The 19,342-nt window shown below is 43.6% G+C and overlaps 1 protein-coding gene across 8 annotated transcripts; it reads left to right on the forward strand.

The window, feature by feature from the left end:
• The first annotated feature begins 8,548 nt into the window (after window positions 1–8,548).
• LOC139546368 (uncharacterized) lies at window positions 8,549–18,685 on the forward strand. 8 transcript variants are annotated; one of them, XM_071354683.1, is made up of 8 exons: window positions 8,549–8,865; window positions 13,248–13,360; window positions 13,780–13,817; window positions 13,949–14,019; window positions 14,255–14,321; window positions 14,454–14,651; window positions 15,947–16,018; window positions 16,517–18,685. In XM_071354683.1, exons 1-8 carry the CDS (start codon window positions 8,617–8,619, stop codon window positions 16,618–16,620), a joined length of 912 nt encoding a protein of 303 aa, XP_071210784.1. In that variant the 5' UTR covers window positions 8,549–8,616; the 3' UTR covers window positions 16,621–18,685. The 8 variants fall into 8 exon arrangements, with proteins under 8 accessions (XP_071210784.1, XP_071210785.1, XP_071210789.1 ...); XM_071354684.1 differs by lacking the exon at window positions 8,549–8,865 and adding an exon at window positions 8,915–9,562; XM_071354688.1 differs by lacking the exon at window positions 8,549–8,865 and adding an exon at window positions 8,918–9,551.
• Window positions 18,686–19,342: the final 657 nt, after the last annotated feature.

Consider the following 19,342-nt stretch of genomic DNA (forward strand, 5'->3'; position numbering starts at 1 on the left):
TAAACCCTCCGCAACCAGCCAACACACTAATAAACCCTCCGCAACCAGCCAACACACTAATAAACCCTCCGCAACCAGCCAACACACTAATAAACCCTCCGCAACCAGCCAACACACTAATAAACGTCCGCAACCAGCCAACACACTAATAAACGTCCGCAACCAGCCAACGCACTAATAAACCTCCGCAACCAGCCAACGCACTAATAAACCTCCGCAACCAGCCAACGCACTAATAAACCTCCGCAACCAGCCAACGCACTAATAAACCTCCGCAACCAGCCAACGCACTAATAAACCTCCGCAACCAGCCAACGCACTAATAAACCTCCGCAACCAGCCAACGCACTAATAAACCTCCGCAACCAGCCAACGCACTAATAAACCTCCGCAACCAGCCAACGCACTAATAAACCTCCGCAACCAGCCAACGCACTAATAAACCTCCGCAACCAGCCAACGCACTAATAAACCTCCGCAACCAGCCAACGCACTAATAAACCTCCGCAACCAGCCAACGCACTAATAAACCTCCGCAACCAGCCAACGCACTAATAAACCTCCGCAACCAGCCAACGCACTAATAAACCTCCGCAACCAGCCAACGCACTAATAAACCTCCGCAACCAGCCAACGCACTAATAAACCTCCGCAACCAGCCAACGCACTAATAAACCTCCGCAACCAGCCAACGCACTAATAAACCTCCGCAACCAGCCAACGCACTAATAAACCTCCGCAACCAGCCAACGCACTAATAAACCTCCGCAACCAGCCAACGCACTAATAAACCCTCGCAACCAGCCAACGCACTAATAAACCCTCCGCAACCAGCAAACGCACTAATAAACCCTCCGCAACCAGCCAACGCACTAATAAACCTCCGCAACCAGCCAACGCACTAATAAACCTCCGCAACCAGCCAACGCACTAATAAACCTCCGCAACCAGCCAACGCACTAATAAACCTCCGCAACCAGCCAACGCACTAATAAACCTCCGCAACCAGCCAACGCACTAATAAACCTCCGCAACCAGCCAACGCACTAATAAACCTCCGCAACCAGCCAACGCACTAATAAACCTCCGCAACCAGCCAACGCACTAATAAACCTCCGCAACCAGCCAACGCACTAATAAACCTCCGCAACCAGCCAACGCACTAATAAACCCTCGCAACCAGCCAACGCACTAATAAACCCTCCGCAACCAGCCAACGCACTAATAAACCTCCACAACACTTGCAAACCTCAGTGAGTTCATTCCTCATCCTCAGCCTCATCCTCATTCCTCATCGTGTTCTAAACTGCCCTTTTGGCACCAGGGATTCAAGACGTAATGTTTGTAAACTATTCCAAACTTGGGGGGGGGGGGGGGGGTTAAAACTAAAGACTGATTTACCTGCGTTGGTAGAGACACGAGGGACGTCAAGAGTTAACCAACACCAACCCTGTGAGTAGGTTAGGTGCCCCATATTTTTTATAGAAGTGAGATGTTGGAAGCTTGTGCAAAAGAGCTTTGTAAAATAATAAGAGAGAAGTGAAGGGATCTATGGAAATTAAGGAGGTGCGGCTGATCTGATAAATGATGCAGTGATAAGTATTAAACCTGTGATAAAGCAAAGCTCACTATGGTACACTGCATCCAAGGGTTTTACAGTAGTGGCTGCTGCATTCTGATAAATGTTGTCACCATATAATCAAGAGCTGGCAGGAAGGTTTCCTGTACAACCTGCTTCCTGCTCTAAGGAGAGGCATGATATTTTTCTATAAAAAGACACCTACTTTAAATCTCAGCTTCTTAAATAGCTCAGTGTTTTTTTTTTTTTTTAAATGTCTAATTTTTGAAAAGCCAAGATAGATATTTATAGACTGGAACCTGCTTGATGAAAGAACCATCCAATGCAAAAATGTGTAAACCATCAAATATTTCTAGGAGAATTACACTGAACACAAATATAAATGCAACATGTAGTGTTGATCCCATGTTTCATGAGCTGAAATAAAAGATTCCAGAAATTTTCCAAAAAGCTTATTTCTCTCAAATGTGTTTACATCCCTGTTAGTGAGCATTTCTCTTTTATCAAGATAATCCATCACCCTGAGAGGTGTGGCATATCAAGAAGCTGATTAAACAGCATGACGATTACACAGGTGCACCTTATGCTGGGTACAATAAAAGGCCACTCTAGAATGGTCACACACACAATGCTACAGATGTCTCAAGATGAGGGAACATGCGATTGGCAGAGTTGTTGCCGGAGAATTGAATGTGCATTTCTCTACCGTTAGCCGCATCACAACCGCAGACCACATCTAACCACGCCAGCCCAAGACCTCCACATCCGGCTTCTTCACCTGCAGGATCGTCTGAGACCAGCTACCCGGAAAGCTGATGAAACTGTGGGTTTGCAATACCAAAGAATTTCTGCACAAACTGTCAGAAACCGTCTATGGGAAGCTCATCTGCATGCTTGTGGTCGTAGCCAGGGTCTTGACCGGAGACTGCACACACAAGACGTAACATAGTAAACGTCAATCCGGGACACTCAAATTAGTATGATGCGTTACCATAACACAAGTTACGTAGGGTGGTTGGTTGGGCGTGTAACACGAACATCTAGCAACCAAAAGTTTGCTGGTTTGAATCTCATCACGGACAACTGTAGCATTTTAGCAACTACTTAATACTTTTTAGCTACTTTGCATGTTAGCTAACCAAATCAAAATGTATTTGTCCCATGCGTCGAATACAACAGTTGTTGACTTTACAGTGAAATGCTTACTTACGAGCCCTTTCCCAACAATGCAGAGTTCAAAAGTAAAAAATTTGGCTAAAAAATGTAAATGAAATAGTAACATCATGAAATAACGAGGCTACAGTATATAATAGGAGTGCCCCACTGAGTCAATGTGCAGGGGTACCAGGTCATTTACGTAATACAGTGCATTCGGGAAGCATTCAGACCCCTTGGCTTTTTCCACATTTGGTTACGTTACAGCCTTATAAAATGTTTGACTTTTTTCCCTCCTCATCAAACACACAATACCCCATAATGACAATGAAAAAACAGGTTAGAAAGTTTTGCAAATGTATTAAAAATTAAAAATATTTACATAAAAGTATTCAGACCCTTTGCTATGAGACTTGAAATTGAGCTCAGGTGCATCCTGTTTCTATTGATGATCCTTGGAGTCCACCTGTAGCAAATTTAATTGATTGGACATGATTTGGAAAGGCACACACTTGTCTATATAAGGTCCCACAGTTGACAGTGCATGTCTGAGCAAAAACCAAGCCATGAGGTTGAAGGAATTTTACGTAGAGCTCAGAGACAGATCTGGGGAAGGGCACCAAAAGATGTCTGCAGCATTGAAGGTCCCCAAGAACACAATGGCCTCCATTCTTAAATGGAAGAAGTTTGGAATCACCAAGACTCTTCCTAGAGAACCTGATGTTCTTGGTCACTCTGACAGAGCTCCAGAGTTCCTATGTGAAGTTGTCCTTCTGGAAGGTTCTCCCATCTCTGCAGCACTCCATCAATCAGGCCTTTATGGTAGAGTGGACAGATGGAAGCCACTCCTCAGTAAAAGGCACATGACAGCCCGCTTGGAGTTTGCCAAAAGGCATCTAAAGGACTCTCAACCTGGCACCATCCCTACGTTGAAGCATGGTGGTGGCGGCAGCATCATGCTGTAGGGATGTTTTTCATCCGCAGGGAATGGGAGACTAGTCAGGATCAAGGGAAAGATGAACGGAGCAAAGTACAGAGAGATCCTTGATGAAAACCTGCTCCAGAGCACTCAGGACCTCAGACTGGGGAGAAGGTTCCCCTTCCAACAGGACAACAGCCCTAAGCACACAGCCAAGACAACGCACAAGTGGCTTTGGGACAAGTCACTCAATGTCCTTGAGTGGCCCAGCCAGAGCCCGGACTTGAACCCGATCAAACATCTCTGGAGAGACCTGAAAATAGCTGTGCAGCTATGCTCCCCATCCAACCTGACAGAGCTTGAGAGGATCTGCTGAGAAGAAATGTGAGAAACTCCCCAAATACAGGTGCCAAGCTTGTAGCGTCATACCCAAGAAGACTCGAGGCTGTAATTGCTGCCAAAGGTGCTTCAACAAAGTAAAGGGTCTGAATACTTATGTAAATGTTTTTGTTTTATACATAAACATTTCTAAAAACCTGTTTTTGCTCTGTATTTATGGGTTATTGTGTGTAGATTGAGGGGGGGAAATCAATTAAATCCATTTTAGAATAAGGTTACAACGTAACAAAATGTGGAAAAAGTCAAGGGATCTGAATACTTTCCGAATGCACTATATGTACATCAGGATAGATAATAAACAGAGTAGCAGCAGCGTATGTGAAGAGTGTGAAAGTGTGTCTGTGTGTGAGGCGTCAATGTGTATGTGTATATTTTGTGTGTGTGAGCGTATGTAGTGTGTGTGTGTGTGTGTGTGTGTGTGTGTGTGTGTGTGTGTGTGTGTGTGTGTGTGTGTGTGTGTGTGTGTGTGTGTGTGTGTGTGTGTGTACAGTCATTGAGTGTGCATAGAACCAGTGCAAGAAAGTCCGTGCAAAAAAATAGGGGATCAATACAAATAGTCCAGGTAGCCATTTGATGAACTATTCAGCAGTATAATGGATTGGGGGTAGAAGCTGTTCAGAAGCTTTTTGGTCCCAGACTTCGTGTTCCAGTACCACTTGCCATGCGGTAGCAGAGAGAACATGGGTGGCTGTAGTCTGACAATTGTTAGGGCCTTCCTCTGACACTGTCTAGTATAGAGGTCCTGGATGGCAGGGAGCTAAGGGGAAAGAGGCGTTGTGCCCTCTTCACGACTGTGTTGGTTTGTTTGGGCCATGATAAGTCCTTAGTGACGTGGACACTAAGCTCTCGACCCACTCCACAACAGCCCCATCGATTTGAATGGGGGCGAGCTTTGCCCTCTCTTTCCGGTAGTCCACGATCAGCTCCTTTGTCTTAATGACATCGAGGGAGAGATTGTTGTCCTGGCATCACACTGCCAGGTATCTGACCTCCTCCATATTGGCTGTCTCATACATCGTCGATGATCAGGCCTACCACCCTTCGTGTCGTCTGCAAACTTGATGGTGTTGGAGTCATGCTTGGCCACGCAGTCGTGGGTGAACAGGGAGTACAGGAGGGGACTAAGTACACACCCGAGGGGCCCTTGTGTTGAGGGTCAGTGTGGGAGATGTGTGGTTGCTAACCCTCACTATCTGGGAGCGTCCCGTCAGGAAGTCCAGGATCAAGTTGCAGAGGGAGGTTTTCGGGCCCCAGGTCCTTAGCTTAGTGATGAGTTTTGAGGGCACTATGGTGTTGAACGCTGAGCTTTAGTCAATGAACAGCATTCTCACGTAGGTGTGTTCCTTTTATCCAGGTGGGAATGGGCAGTGTGGAGTGCAATAGAGATTGCGTCATCCGTTGGGGCGGTATGTGAATTGGAGTGGGTCTAGGGGTTTCTGGGATGATGGTGTTGATGTGAGCCATGACCAGTCTTTCAAAGCATTTCATGGTACTAATGAGTGCTACGGGGAGATAGTCATTCAGATAGGTTACCTTGGTGTTCTTGGGCACAGGGACTATGGTGGTCTGCTTGAAACATGTAAGTATTACAGACTGGGTCAGGGGGAGGTTGAAAATGCCAGTAAGAGACACTTGCCAACTGGTCAGTGCATGCTCCGAGTACACGTCCTGGTAATCTTTGTGAATGTTAACCTCTTTAAAAGGTCTTACATCGGCTACGGAAAGCATGATCACACAGTCGCCCGGAACAGCTGGTACTCTCATGCATGGTTCAGTGTTTCTTGCCTCAGCGAGTATAAAAGCCATTTAGCTCGTCTGGTAGGCTAGCGTCGATGTGTGCAAGAGGGTCCCTGGTTCGAACCCAGGCGAGGAGAGGGACGGAATCAAAACTGTTACATACACATGCCGCGTTCAACCAGTTAGCAAGTCAGAAATGCCTAAATTTCCTATGCGGATAAAAAGTTTGGATGGGAAAATGAATATTTTTGTCAACGAAAAGTGATAAATAGTCATCAAACACCTATTTTCCAGTGGCAATTGATGAGAGGATAACTGAATAAATTTACTATCTCCAAGGCTAAAATCTGACTAGTACATAGACTGTCTGGACAAGAGTTTTTGGAGAGATTGAGACCTTTTCAGTGTAATTTGTTTGGTCAAATCAAAAGCATAGAGGACATTAGCAGAATTGTAAGGCCAATGTTGCAATGCTGTTATTGATGGAAAATAAATACATATCGTGCCCCGGTCATTCACTAGTCACCGCTCTGCCCGGCAACCGTTCCCCAATCTGGCGGCAACAAATGATTGATGCAAATAAGGCACACGCCATGGCTACTCTCCCAATGGTACAAGCTGCCGGTAGAAAAAGGGGCAACATTTGGAGCCACTTTACTAATCGTGTCGATTCAAACAAGACCGAATGCAACGTTTACACGGGAGAAGACAGCGTTTGCACCCACAAGTTGACGGGGGAAAATACTACCAACCTCAAGAGACATCTGAAAGCGCATCATCCCAGTATATACAGTCAGGTAATGACAGGTTAAACACTAGATCGTTTGTTTGCTGCAACCTATCAAATCCACTTCTTATAACAGAACTTTGATTACAGTATAACTACAGTAAGTCAAGGGGTGTGATTTTGAACACATCTGCTGCAGAGTAATGTGTTCTTCTGCCAATTTGGCTGTTGGGATGAGACTCAAATACTCAATCATGGACACTTACTGACAGTTTAATCGGCTTTGCGTGATGTATTGTTGCCCGTCCTTCTTGCCATTTGTGCTGTCGTCTGTTCCCAATAATGTTTGTACCGCTACCATGCTATGTTGTCATGTGTTGTTGTCTTAGGTCTCTCTTTATGTAGTGTTGTCCCTCTTGTCTTGGTGTATTTTGTCCTATTTTTATTTATATATTTATATATATAAATAATACATGTTTTAATCCCAGCCCCGTCCCCTCAGGAGGCCTGTCATTGTAAATAAGAATTTGTTCTTAACTGACTTGCCTAGTTAAAGGTTAAGTAAAAAATAAAAAATGTAATCTAAACTAGGATGTTATGCTGAAAAATATGTTAGTAGGACAAGCTATGTATGTTTGTGGAAGTGAGTGATTTGTTTACTATAGGTTAACCTAATGTAGCAGGCATAAAAGAAAACACCTGAGCGGAGTTCCCACATCCGGTTTTCAGGGGAAAGGTAAATTAGGTTGGGTTGAATTAGCTGTATCCCTGAAAACATCTGGTTGATGGCAGAGTGACTATAGGTTAATTGGGCAATAAAAAGGTTGATGTGACTAAAATGAACTTCATTGGCTGAATCCCTCCTGGTGATCAAGAGGGATCAGCCAGTTGTGAAGAAGAAAATTGACTACTTCAAAATGGAGATAGCCTCAATACTGTCAGACACTATATTGACACAGATACAAAGATGAGTCCTCTCGCTCTATGGGCTTTATCCTAATGCAACTGTGCAGCCAATTAGCATTGTCCACTTTAGATATAATGCCAGCAGCCACTTGTGGATTGACAGCTCTAATGCAGTTCCACCTCCAACACAACCACTATGCGGATATCGGCTAAAGCAGATATGATTGAATAGAGCCTTAAGGGCTGGATTAAAATCTTATCACCCAAATATCGTGGAAGATCTGCGTTCAAATGTAACGGTAGTTTCCGATTGAGCCTACCTATGTTGTGTTTACCCGTGAATGCAGTCTCCGTGACAATGGGAACGTTGCTATTAATTGTCAATTTCGCTATAAAGCGGATCTTCGGCGCTACAGGTTGAATAGAGTCCTAGCTCTCAAACTCTAGGCGGCGTTCTGCCTTTTCCCGATTTACGTTTACTATGTTACGTCTAGTCTATGAGACCATTGTCTTGTCTCCCTTGTAATACAGCTTTCGAAACATATAGCCCTTATGGCGAGAAGGAATACTTAAAATAAAATAACACACTTACTGTAGCAGATTTGAATAGATCCATACAGCTATGGGTGCCTCCATCCAACGAAACTGCACTTCCAGAGTAGGCGTTCGGGGGGCACGCTAGATAGCTAATTAGCACAGGTGGTCGCCTCCGTTCTCCGTTATAGTGCTGTAACATGGCGATATGCCCGTGTGGGGACACTAACCCTATAAATGTGTATCAATTTAACTTTTTGTTTTCTAGCTGATAAAGATAATGTCCTTATGCTCCCAAAACTGTACCACAAGCGATGCGTGTTAATGTTCAGACCGAGCATCCGGGCTCTTAAAACTCCTACAAAATACGCCTTTGTCCAATGACTAGTGTAATGTAATGCAACTGAGAGTCAAGGGCTAATAGAACCCTATAATCAACCAAAAAGTGCTCAAATGAACAGTGTAAAGTGTGTGTATTGCATCTTATCGGGTTTTGTATTGTTGTAAATGTCATTCTAGAATGCGTATAGAAGCCTACAGCTAAACTATTCTTTGCTACGGTAGTTTGCAGCCAGTTTACATCACATGCAGCGCGCATTGACACAGTGAAAACTACCCACAGGATAACCCTACCCGCACAGCCAGAGAAGACCGAAAAAAATGGAACGCAAAAAGCATACCACGGAAAACCAGAATTTGACCCAAAAGATAAAAAATAGGGAGCTCAGAATCGTGAAAAACAGGGCACGAGTTAAATCAAATGTATGGGATCATTTTGGAGTAATCGTTAACGCTGACAAACAACATGTGGATGGATTCGCAGCATGCAAAAAGTGCAAGCGGGTGTTAGCCTATGATAGCCATAGAACAGGCACTTCCAGCTTGAAAAAACACATTGAGAAATGCACGGTAAGTCTATTGATTGCAGAGTAGCAAATTGTAGTGCAAAACGTGGAGCTTAAAATGCGCAGCAGGAAGGACAATTGTGGTTAGCTCGGGTTGTGGCCGTCGGTTCAATTCCACATGGTTCGGGTTGGGGTAGCAGTCTTTCCTAATGGCGGTTTGCAGTCGGGTCCGATAGATCCGTTTGTGCGGTTATGATTTTTTTTATTTGGGGGGGGGGCTCAAATTGGAGTTTATGTGCGTGTGAGAATGAAAATAAAATGCGTGCTATTGTCAAGCAGAATGCTTGATTTATTATTTTCAAATGTTGCTTTTGTATGTATCGGCTATGTGGAGTGGTGAAGACGTTCACTTTTAATCCCAGCACATGCGCAATGAAATGTCGCAGATCCAGACGGCTACTAAAGACAGTATTTAGCGGTTGAGATAGCTCAAACTATCCTTCCATTACACTAAGAACCAGCAGTTGTGAGATATGGAATGTAGAAGCAGAGACCGTAAAAAATATAGAAGTCACACGTGGAGATATTTCAATGAAATATCTTCCGAAAGTGTGACATGCAAGCTGTGTGCGGCTGTTCTGAAGCGGACGAGCGGTAGCACAACATCCATGTTGAACCATTTGGAAAGGATCCATCATCTGTCGCTAAGACATATCAAAACACAGCGAGAGCTGATGGCGACCGTTAGAGGTAAGAGTCCTGTAAGTGTTTTATTTATTTCTTAGGTAGGCTACTACAGCAAACTCATAAAAGTGTGATATCTGGACTCTTCACAAAGACAAGTTTCTCTTCTAGCTCCGCTTGTAGGCCTACCGTAATTACTCAGAGGTTGCCATAAACCTTTTTTGTATGGAGGTCAGTGAGTGTCGAATTTGGTCAACAAAAGTTGCTTGCTACTTGAGGCTTATTTGATCGAAACGAAGTTTAGTAATGGTTATGTTGTTACGAATGCACTGATAAATGGACGCACGTGGCAATTTGAGAGAAACTATCGGAGTTGTGCCTTTTTTTCAACGCGAATCTGCCCTCTAATTTGCTAGAATGGTCCCATCTGATCTCCATATTTGAGGATATGTATTTCCATTGTTGTAGCGGTCACTCGACTATCTTGTCGAAATAATATAAATTATTTGGTCACTCTCACCAGAGAGGAAGAGACGAAGCGAGAGGGTTCATTCCCGTCAAAATCTGTCCGCGGGAATACAGCGATAAACCGACTACATTCCCGCCTTTGGGACAACGACTTCCATTGTTAGGGCGGAGACAAAACCATCTCGTCATTATATACAGTATCTGCGCTCACATTCACGCAGCTCTTTTGGTGAAGGTAACCCGTAGGTTACTCTGCTGTTTTTGTTGTTTATTTGTTCTCTTCATTCACAATGTCTACACCAAGTTCACCCAGCTTTGGTTCAGCTGTGTGGCACAGCTTCGACAGAATAGAAGCTGCACTGGCAAAATGTAAACACTGCGACCGGAATATCAGATGTAAAGGAGGTAGCACCAGTGGCATGAAAAGGCATTTAGAGTCTCGGCATCAGGTAAACTGGACCTCCGAAAAGGACTAACGTTACCAGAACAAATTTGAGACCTCCGTCTTTTCTGACGCTGTGCTGGTAACCAGACAAAAGCAATGGAGCTATAGATATTGGAGCGCCCAAGAGACAGTAGGTATAAAAACGAGTCGGCACTAAATAGCTACACATTTGCTGATGTTAAGAGCTATATTTGAGACGATCAATACAGTTCTTTGAGTTATATTATATTAATTAATGACTATATTAATTCATGACTAATCTATCGATTCAATAATCATGCGCACATTTCCGTTACATGGATTTGCGGATATCCGCTTGTATGCCAGCCGGGAATTATTTTATTTTTTATCGATTTGACGTTCTGTTAAAACCGCGCTCTAAATAGTGTTTTTTAACTTGCTAATTTGGCTAGTGCAGCAGAGATCTAAAGGAAAGGTTTTGACTAGATAAAAGCTGTCACAATTTAAAACGGAAGCGATGTGACGTGCTCAAAGTAGCACATCTTAGATGTATTTCACCAGAAAAGGCATTGATATGTGTAGATGTCGGCTATACAAAGCAGTACTCCGATACAACAAAGGCAGAATGTTAAACCACATCAAATACAAGCACCCAGCCATCGTAACAGAAGCTTTAGGTGGTAAATCAAAAACGACCGTCGGGGTAAAGTAGAGAACTATTATTATTATCATCCACCATGTTAGTTTGTCCATCGAATATTAGTACATGTTATTAGGGTACCCGTAAAACTTAAACGAAACGCTGTCTCAAATAACCGTCTAACTGTCCCTTTTAATAGTCGACATACCCTAGTTTAAGCATTTAAAATAGGCTACTCTAATCATTCCAATCCAGATTTAAAAGGCAAATGCAGTTTAGCGGGTTGTTAGGCAGACTTTAGGACCATGTGGACGCCTAAAAACATGAGGCAAGGCTGTTTGTACAGCTAGATGGGTTAGTTGACAACGTCACCAACGATGCGGAGATTCAATGGGCAGAAGTCCTTATTTTGTGTTTCTGGATGGCCAGATTGCTAGCATCAATGAAGCTCCATGTGGAGAATCATAGGTTGCTCGTTTCTGCTAGTTTTATCTCGTTCTTGATACCATGTCTATGCTAATATTGCAAACATTTGCAAGCTAGGTAACCATCGCTCCCGTGTGGCACATCTCTAGCATCTCAATGCTAGAGGGGTCACTACACACCCTGGTTCGATTGGAAGTCCCATAGGGCGGTGCACAATTGGCCCAGCGTCATCTGGGTTAGAGTTTGGCCGGGGTAGGCCGTCATTGTAAATAAGAATTTGTTCTTAACTGACTTTCCTAGTTAAATAAATGAAACTAACAATGTATTTGATACAAGTGCTTATAGTGCAAGTGTATTTGTTTTCAATAAACATTGGAGACAAAATAAAGTTCGCATGTTTTCGACAATTTAAGCCAACCCCGTCGGTTTTGCCCCATAGTTACTAAACAACCAACTATGGCTGGCAGGCTTTATGGAGAGCAGTGTTGACAACTATTTTTCAGTGAGATCTATTGTCGTTTTGATTTGTCGCTATATGTTGTTTTGCCATTGCTGCGATGACGTCACACCACCAGTTTACCTTGCTGCAGTCCCCGCCGAAGTGTTTAGTAGATGACTTTGGCTAAGTAACTGCTGTTTGACGTGACATGAATCTAAATTAGTTTTAATCTCGGTGCTGAGCTAGTTCATAGCATCTAATTATTGTATGACATGTTGTAGAATGTTAAATCCCATGTTGACTGAGGTGAATGAAGCTATAGCAAGGAGATAATGTCTGGAGTCCATTTTGTTTGTTTTTGCTGTGCTCCAAATTATATTTGAGAGTTTGAATTATGTAGGAATTCAGTTAATAAGCTTCAATTTTATAAAAATTCCTTGGGAACTTGGGTTTATCTGAAATGTTGCTAGCCATGGGTAGTCTGGCTGACACCTAAATCAGTGTCAGCTTCCTTGCTGTGTGGTCACGTGGGTCGTGTCAGCCAGACTAAGCAATGGCGCCACCAAAAAGAAAGCACATCAAATTCCCAGAATTTGATCCAAAAGGAATGAGAATGGAGAAGTCAAAATTCAACATTTGTCTAAGGTGGATCCGACTAGGGCGAGACTGCAAGGTGGGGGGGAGGTAAAAGTAAATTAAAGGCTCAATTCGAAGCCTGTCTCTAATACCCAGCAGTTGTGTTCAGTGATTGAAGTAAATAAACGCCCGGGGTATTAATTGAAGTTTACGAGTAGTCTATAAAACCACCCAACAAAATCTTCAGGGACCACATGTACAATTTTAAAACAAAAAAGCAGCTCAACCACTTGTTTTGGTATACATCTGGTGGGCGACGATATACTGAACAAAAATATAAACACATCATGCAACAATTTCAAAGATTTTACTGAGTTACAGTTCATATAAGAAACTTTTTTTAGGCCCTAATCTATGGATTTCACATGACTATGCAGGTGTGGCGTTGTGACAAAACTGCACATGTTTGTGGCCTTTCATTGTCCCCACATGTGTAATGATCAGGCTGTTTAATCAGCTTCTTGATATGCCACATCTGTATGGTGGATGGATTATCTTGTCAAAGTCGAAATGCTCACTAACAGAGGTGTAAACCAATTTGTGCACAAAAATTTAGAGAAAAAAGCTTTTTTTGGAAAAATAGATACATTTTAATAAAATCAGCTCCTGAAACATGGGACCAACACTTTACATGTTGCGTTTTATATTTGTGTTCAGCGTATTATGCCGTTAATAGTAAATCTTATTGGAACATGACATACCATGATGTTTTCTATTAATGCTTATGTGGTATGAATGATTTTTCAGTCGTTGAAGTACAGCAAAAGAGAAGCTGCAATAAAGGAAGAGAAGACCCTGTCCAAGAAGAGCACACACGAGGATGAGGAAGATGAGCCATGCCCTAAAAGAGGGATGTCAAAGTGGGTACTTTAATTTACTTTTACCCGGTTAGTGTCATTGAGATTAAACATCTATTTTGCAAGAAACCCGGCCAAAATAGCAGCACACAAAACATGTACAACAAAGTGCAAAGCGCTGCAGTTGAATAATGTCAGTTTACTCATTGGTTTTGGTAGAAGGGGTTCCACTAGGAGTCAACACATTGACAGCTCCCCAATTCAGTGTATCATGTTTATTGGATGTTTAAACAATGGTAACACGTTTGTGTAGGCCTACTGTATTAGATTGTCAGAGACCATAATCTAATGACAGACTAGTTATATTTAGTTCATATAAATGTGTGATTTTAGTATTTTTAAAAAAATGGCCAAGCCTTTGCCAGACTGTACATTGTTCTCACGGTTTAACTTTGTATTTCTGTGTTCTTAACATCCCCCAGGCAAGAACCCAATTCTTCAGAGATAGCCTTGACAGAAGGTTGGTTTCTGTTGTTGTATTAAGTTTCAATCCAAGATGTCCTGTGTAGTCAAATATGTGATCTTTCAGATTGTCTCATAAGAAGAATATTGTGGTTATGTCTCTCATATACTGATTATTTTATGCTGTAGGTGGGGCTCCAGAGCAGTTTGAGTTTCAGTATGGACTTGAGGGACCAACATTTAAGAATGAGAATGGGGAGGTGAGTTGGGAAAGCATTGCTCAAATGAATAGGTTTTCTTTTACTCTTGTAGTTAGCTGCAGTTAGCCTGGGTACCAGTCCGTTTCTGTTATCATTCAACTTCTTGTCATGCCAAAAATTATGCTTGGCATGACAGAGTGGCATGATGGCACAAACAGATCTGGGACCAGGCTAAGTTACAGCACCTTTGCTCCTCATTTCTTCTACTCAAACCTCTTCCTTTCTGTCTTGGCAGTCCTCCAAGAACCATCTGTCCATCATCAAAGTAGAACAACTGGACTCCCTCCTCCCAGACCAAACAGGTGAACTAAACAGTGAAGCAAGTGAAAATAATTTGCGGTAGCATTTGGACTATGATTGATTTACCTACCTATTTACATATCCAATGTGCACTTATCAGGAGTTGACTCTTCCCCTTTCTGTTCCATCTCCAGACTCCAGCTGTGGTTCAGGGTCACCTGGGGATTCGGGGCCTCCTGGCTCGTCTGGTTCTGGGTCCAATTCTAGTCCGGCTTCACAGTTTTTCAGGAAGTGCCACCAGGCAGGCTGCACACAATTCATCTTCTCGGAGTTCGCCTCCCGTCTCAGCACCATCACTGAGAGGATCGCATCCCAGCAGGCCAGCGAGGAAGGTGAGATTGAACACCTGAGGAATTAAAGGGCACTAAATGGAATGATACGGGCGACTCCTTATAGATAAAACGGCTTGGTACGGTTGTCGGCTAACTAAACCGGATCAGCTAACTTAACCGGAGCATGCACGTTTTCAAAGTGCACTTGTCAACTGTAGTGTTGCCCATTGTAAAACTGCTCCTTGTTGGACGTGTGCTTGTAATACATTTTCATGTTAGTGTCAGTATAGGGGTATGATTCTCGCTTGGGGGTGCGAGAGGTCATGGGTTCAAATCTCGGATAAGCCCCCATTATGTTACGTACGCCTCTTGGAGGAGGGAACGCAACACCCTGCTACACAACTCCCTGTGGAGTGAAAGAGGTATGTGATTGTGGGTGCGGGTAAGGATGACAGAGGCAGAGAATATTACCGTTTACAGGGAAGTTATTTCCTTAACACGGTAAATGTGGGGGAAAAGGGGCTGGATCAAAGCAAAGAAAGTTAGAGCCCCCTCTCCTACCTACCTGTTAACGTCACCTGGTGCGCTAACCAAAATACAGGGGGTGGTCCGCCCAGGTCTTACCTAGTGTGCATAGACAGAGTAAAGACTACAGGTGTATATACCTGTATGTATGCCCGACAGGCCTCTTGCCTAAACACTCCCACGGTGCCTTCACCTTCCCCCCTGGGAACAAAAACAGAATAATTACTAACGTAAAGTGAACAATTTCAATAATCAAAAACGCTAAGTCCTTTTGGCATATGTAACCGATGTGAAATGGCTAGCTAGTTAGCGGTGGTGCGCGCTAATAGCGTATCAATCGGTGACGTCACTTGCTCTGAGACCTTGAAGTAGTGGTTCCCCTTGCTCTGCAAGGGCCGCGGCTTTTGTGGAGCGATGGGTAACGATGCTTCGTGGGTGTCAGTTGTTGATGTGTGCAGAGGGTCCCTGGTTCGAGCCCAGGTAGGGGCGAGGAAAGGGACGGAAGTTAAACTGTTACACATACCTCAGAAGTAGCGGCTACAAAATACTTTACAACAAATTTACCAGACTAACAACCAACACAGCACATACAAAGAAGCTCTCTCCTAACAAAGGAACACTGGCTTTTCAAGCTGCAGAAGGAGTCGGTAATTGCAGACAGCTGTATCCCCTGACGAGAGGGTGGGGTCAGAGCTCCAATCTGCAACCGGGGCCGACCAATCAGCTGCTTGGAATCCAGGACGCCATCCTGAAACACACACATACAAACCCACAACACAGAAACTGGGGAAAGTAACAATATTAACCTAAATAATTTCCTGTGTTCACAGATTTCAACCTCACCCTGAAAGTGCTGGAAGCCTCTGGGATGCTGCCAGACATCTTTACCAAAAGAGACCAAGGTAAAGTATTTTAACATCCCCAAAATGTTTTGCTTGTCAGCAATCAAGTTTTCAAGATGTGAATCTTTCAAAGGGGTTGATTTCTGTATTTTGAAAGTTACATATCTTTAAAAATTGATTGCTGACAAGTAAAACATTTGGGGACTATGTCAACAATGGACTAATGAAACAAATACCAGAAGATAGTTTTGGGGTGGAATTTTCCTTTAAGACAAAATACACACACTTTGTGGTGCATGGAATAAAGTCCCCATAAGTTAGCTCCTCATAGGAATTCTGGATCAGAAGTACAAGTAACCTTGCCTGACACCTGAAGAATGATATCTTCCCGAGCTAATGCCTAGGCTTAAGCTCGATGGGCTAACACAGTCATGTGGCATGCAGGAGTCCCTCCGGGCTCGTACCCTGACCGGTCACACCCACTGGCCAGTAGTCAGACACAGAGCCCAGAGAACTGCTGTCACCCTGATGCCCTGTTTGTTTTATTCCTTTTTCCAGAAATGGAGAAGAGACTGAGGGAGCTACAGAGAGAGACTGTAGCGGTGAGGACAGCCAGGTCTGCCATGAGAGATGCTTGTGTCATGAGCTTCACCTCATCATGACGGAGCACCGCTGAAGATCAAAGCGGTTTTATAAGGCGTTATAACCAGGGCCTGGAGTTTCTGACAACTTGACTGAATCAAATCAAATGTATTTATATAGCCCTTCGTACATCAGCTGATATCTCAAAGTGCTGTACAGAAACCCAGCCTAAAAACCCAAACAGCAAGCAATGCAGGTGTAGAAGCACGGTGGCTAGGAAAAACTCCCTAGAAAGGCCAAAACCTAGGAAGAAACCTAGAGAGGAACCAGGCTATGAGGGGTGGCCAGTCCTCTTCTGGCTGTGCCAGGTGGAGATTATAACAACATGGCCAAGATGTTCATAAATGACCAGCAGGGTCAAATAATAATAATCACAGTAGTTATTGAGGGTGCAGCAAGTCAGCACCTCAGGAGTAAATGTCAGTTGGCTTTTCATAGCTGATCATTAAGAGTATCTCTACCGCTCCTGCGGTCTCTAGAGTTGAAAACAGCAGGTCTAGGACAGGTAGCACGTCCGGTGAACAGGTCAGGGTTCCATAGGCGCAGGCAGAACAGTTGAAACTGGAACAGCAGCACGGCCAGGTGGACTGGGGACAGCAAGGAGTAGTCATGCCAGGTCGTCCTGAGGCATGGTCCTAGGGCTCAGGTCCTCCGAGAGAGAGAATTAGAGAGCATACTTAAATTCACACAGGACACTGGATAAGACAGGAGAAGTACTCCAGATATAACAAACTGACCCTAGCCCCCCGACACAAACTACTGCAGCATAAAAACTGGAGGCTGAGACAGGAGGGGTCAGGAGACACTGGCCCCATCCGATGATACCCCCGGACAGGGCCAAACAGAAAGGATATAACCCCACCCACTTTGCCAAAGCACAGCCCCCACACCACTAGAGGGATATCTTCAGCCACCAACTTACCATCCTGAGACAAGGCCGAGTATAGCCCACAAAGATCTCCGCCACGGCACAACCCAAGGGGGGCGCCAACCCAGACAGGAAGATCACGTCAGTGACTCAACCCACTCGAGTGACGCACCCCTCCTAGGGACGGCATGGAAGAGCACCAGTAAGCCAGTGACTCAGCCCCTGTAATAGGGTTAGAGGCAGAGAATCCCAATGGAGAGAGGGGAACCGGCCAGGCAGAGACAGCAAGGGCGGTTCGTTGCTCCAGAGCCTTTCCGTTCACCTTCACACTCCTGGGCCAGACTACACTCAATCATATGACCCACTGAAGAGATGAGTCTTCGGTAAAGACTTAAAAGTTGAGACCGAGTCTGCGTCTCTCACATGGGTAGGCAGACCATTCCATAAAAATGGAGATCTATAGGAGAAAGCCCTGCCTCCAGCTGTTTGCTTAGAAATTCTAGGGACAGTTAGGAGGCCTGCGTCTTGTGACCGTAGCGTACGTGTAGGTATGTACGGCAGGACCAACTCGGAAAGATAGGTAGGAGCAAGCCCATGTAACGCTTTGTAGGTTAACAGTAAAACCTTGAAATCAGCCCTTGCCTTAACAGGAAGCCAGTGTAGGGAGGCTAGCACTGGAGTAATATGATCAAATTAGGAAGGTATAGGACCTGGAGTATTCCATGGTCCAATCCCCTCGTCAGGAAAAACAGATCCTCCTTTTAACCGAAATGTAAATATTTCAAACCTTTTGTATTTGACATATTTTTCTACCCATGTTCAAACTTTAACTCTGTGATATTTGACTCTATGACATCTGAACTCTGTGACATTTGAATGCAGTTTTTCACCCTGGCCACTAACTTGAGTGGCATGTTATACATTAAATTAGTAATATAATCTTTTGACAGACATTGTTTCTGAGGTTATTGGTGATGTTAGTAGGTGATCCTTAGTCTCCCTCTGTACTGTATGTTATATGCTCACTAACCCTTAACAGACTTAATATATCCTAATATACAGAATGTGCAAATTAGTAGATCAAATGTTTTATTAACGGTTACTATGTCCACTAGTAATATAAGATAAATTATTTAGAATACACTTTAATATAGTATACTTGTGAGTAAAGTTGAGACCTGTGACCTTCTGGGAATGAATTAAACTTGTTATGTAAATTAGTTGTGATTATTTCAGATGGAAAAATGTCCTGAACTTTACTTTTTTATATAGTGAAAGGTACAACTTACAAAGTTTCTGCACATGCTCTACAGTGGAAAGGGAGGAAACAACTAGGGGGCAAAGAGGATTTCTCAGAATGTATTGTTATACCAGGGTTCTGCAACTTTTCTGAGAAACATATTTAAACATTTTCATTGGACATAAAACACCAGGAAATGAGCTCCAGTTGATTTTAATTTAAGAAATATGTTCCCAACTATTCATAAGCTAAATAGAGACACGTGATGGTAACAAACGTGAGCAAGGTTTGAAATTAACCACAGACCCACGTGTGTGGTCATGTGGGCCAGCGGTTTGCTAATGTCAATGTTGTGAACAGAGTGCCCCATGGTGGTGGGGTGATGGTACACCATTGCATTTTATCGATGGCAATTTGAATGCACAGAAAGACCAAGACGAGATCCTTTTCTTTTAGGGCGTCTTTGACCAACAGATGCATATCTGTATTCCCAGTCATGTGAAATCCATAGATTAGGGCCTAATTTATTTCAATAGACTGATTTCCTCATTAATTTAGTAAAATCTTAGACATTGTTGCGTTTGTATTTTTGTTAAGTATAGTTGACGATCCCTGCCGTTTACTGTGGTTGGCA

This window comes from Salvelinus alpinus, chromosome 20 (genome assembly GCF_045679555.1).
Source record: "Salvelinus alpinus chromosome 20, SLU_Salpinus.1, whole genome shotgun sequence".
NCBI classification, from domain to species: Eukaryota; Metazoa; Chordata; class Actinopteri; order Salmoniformes; family Salmonidae; genus Salvelinus; species Salvelinus alpinus.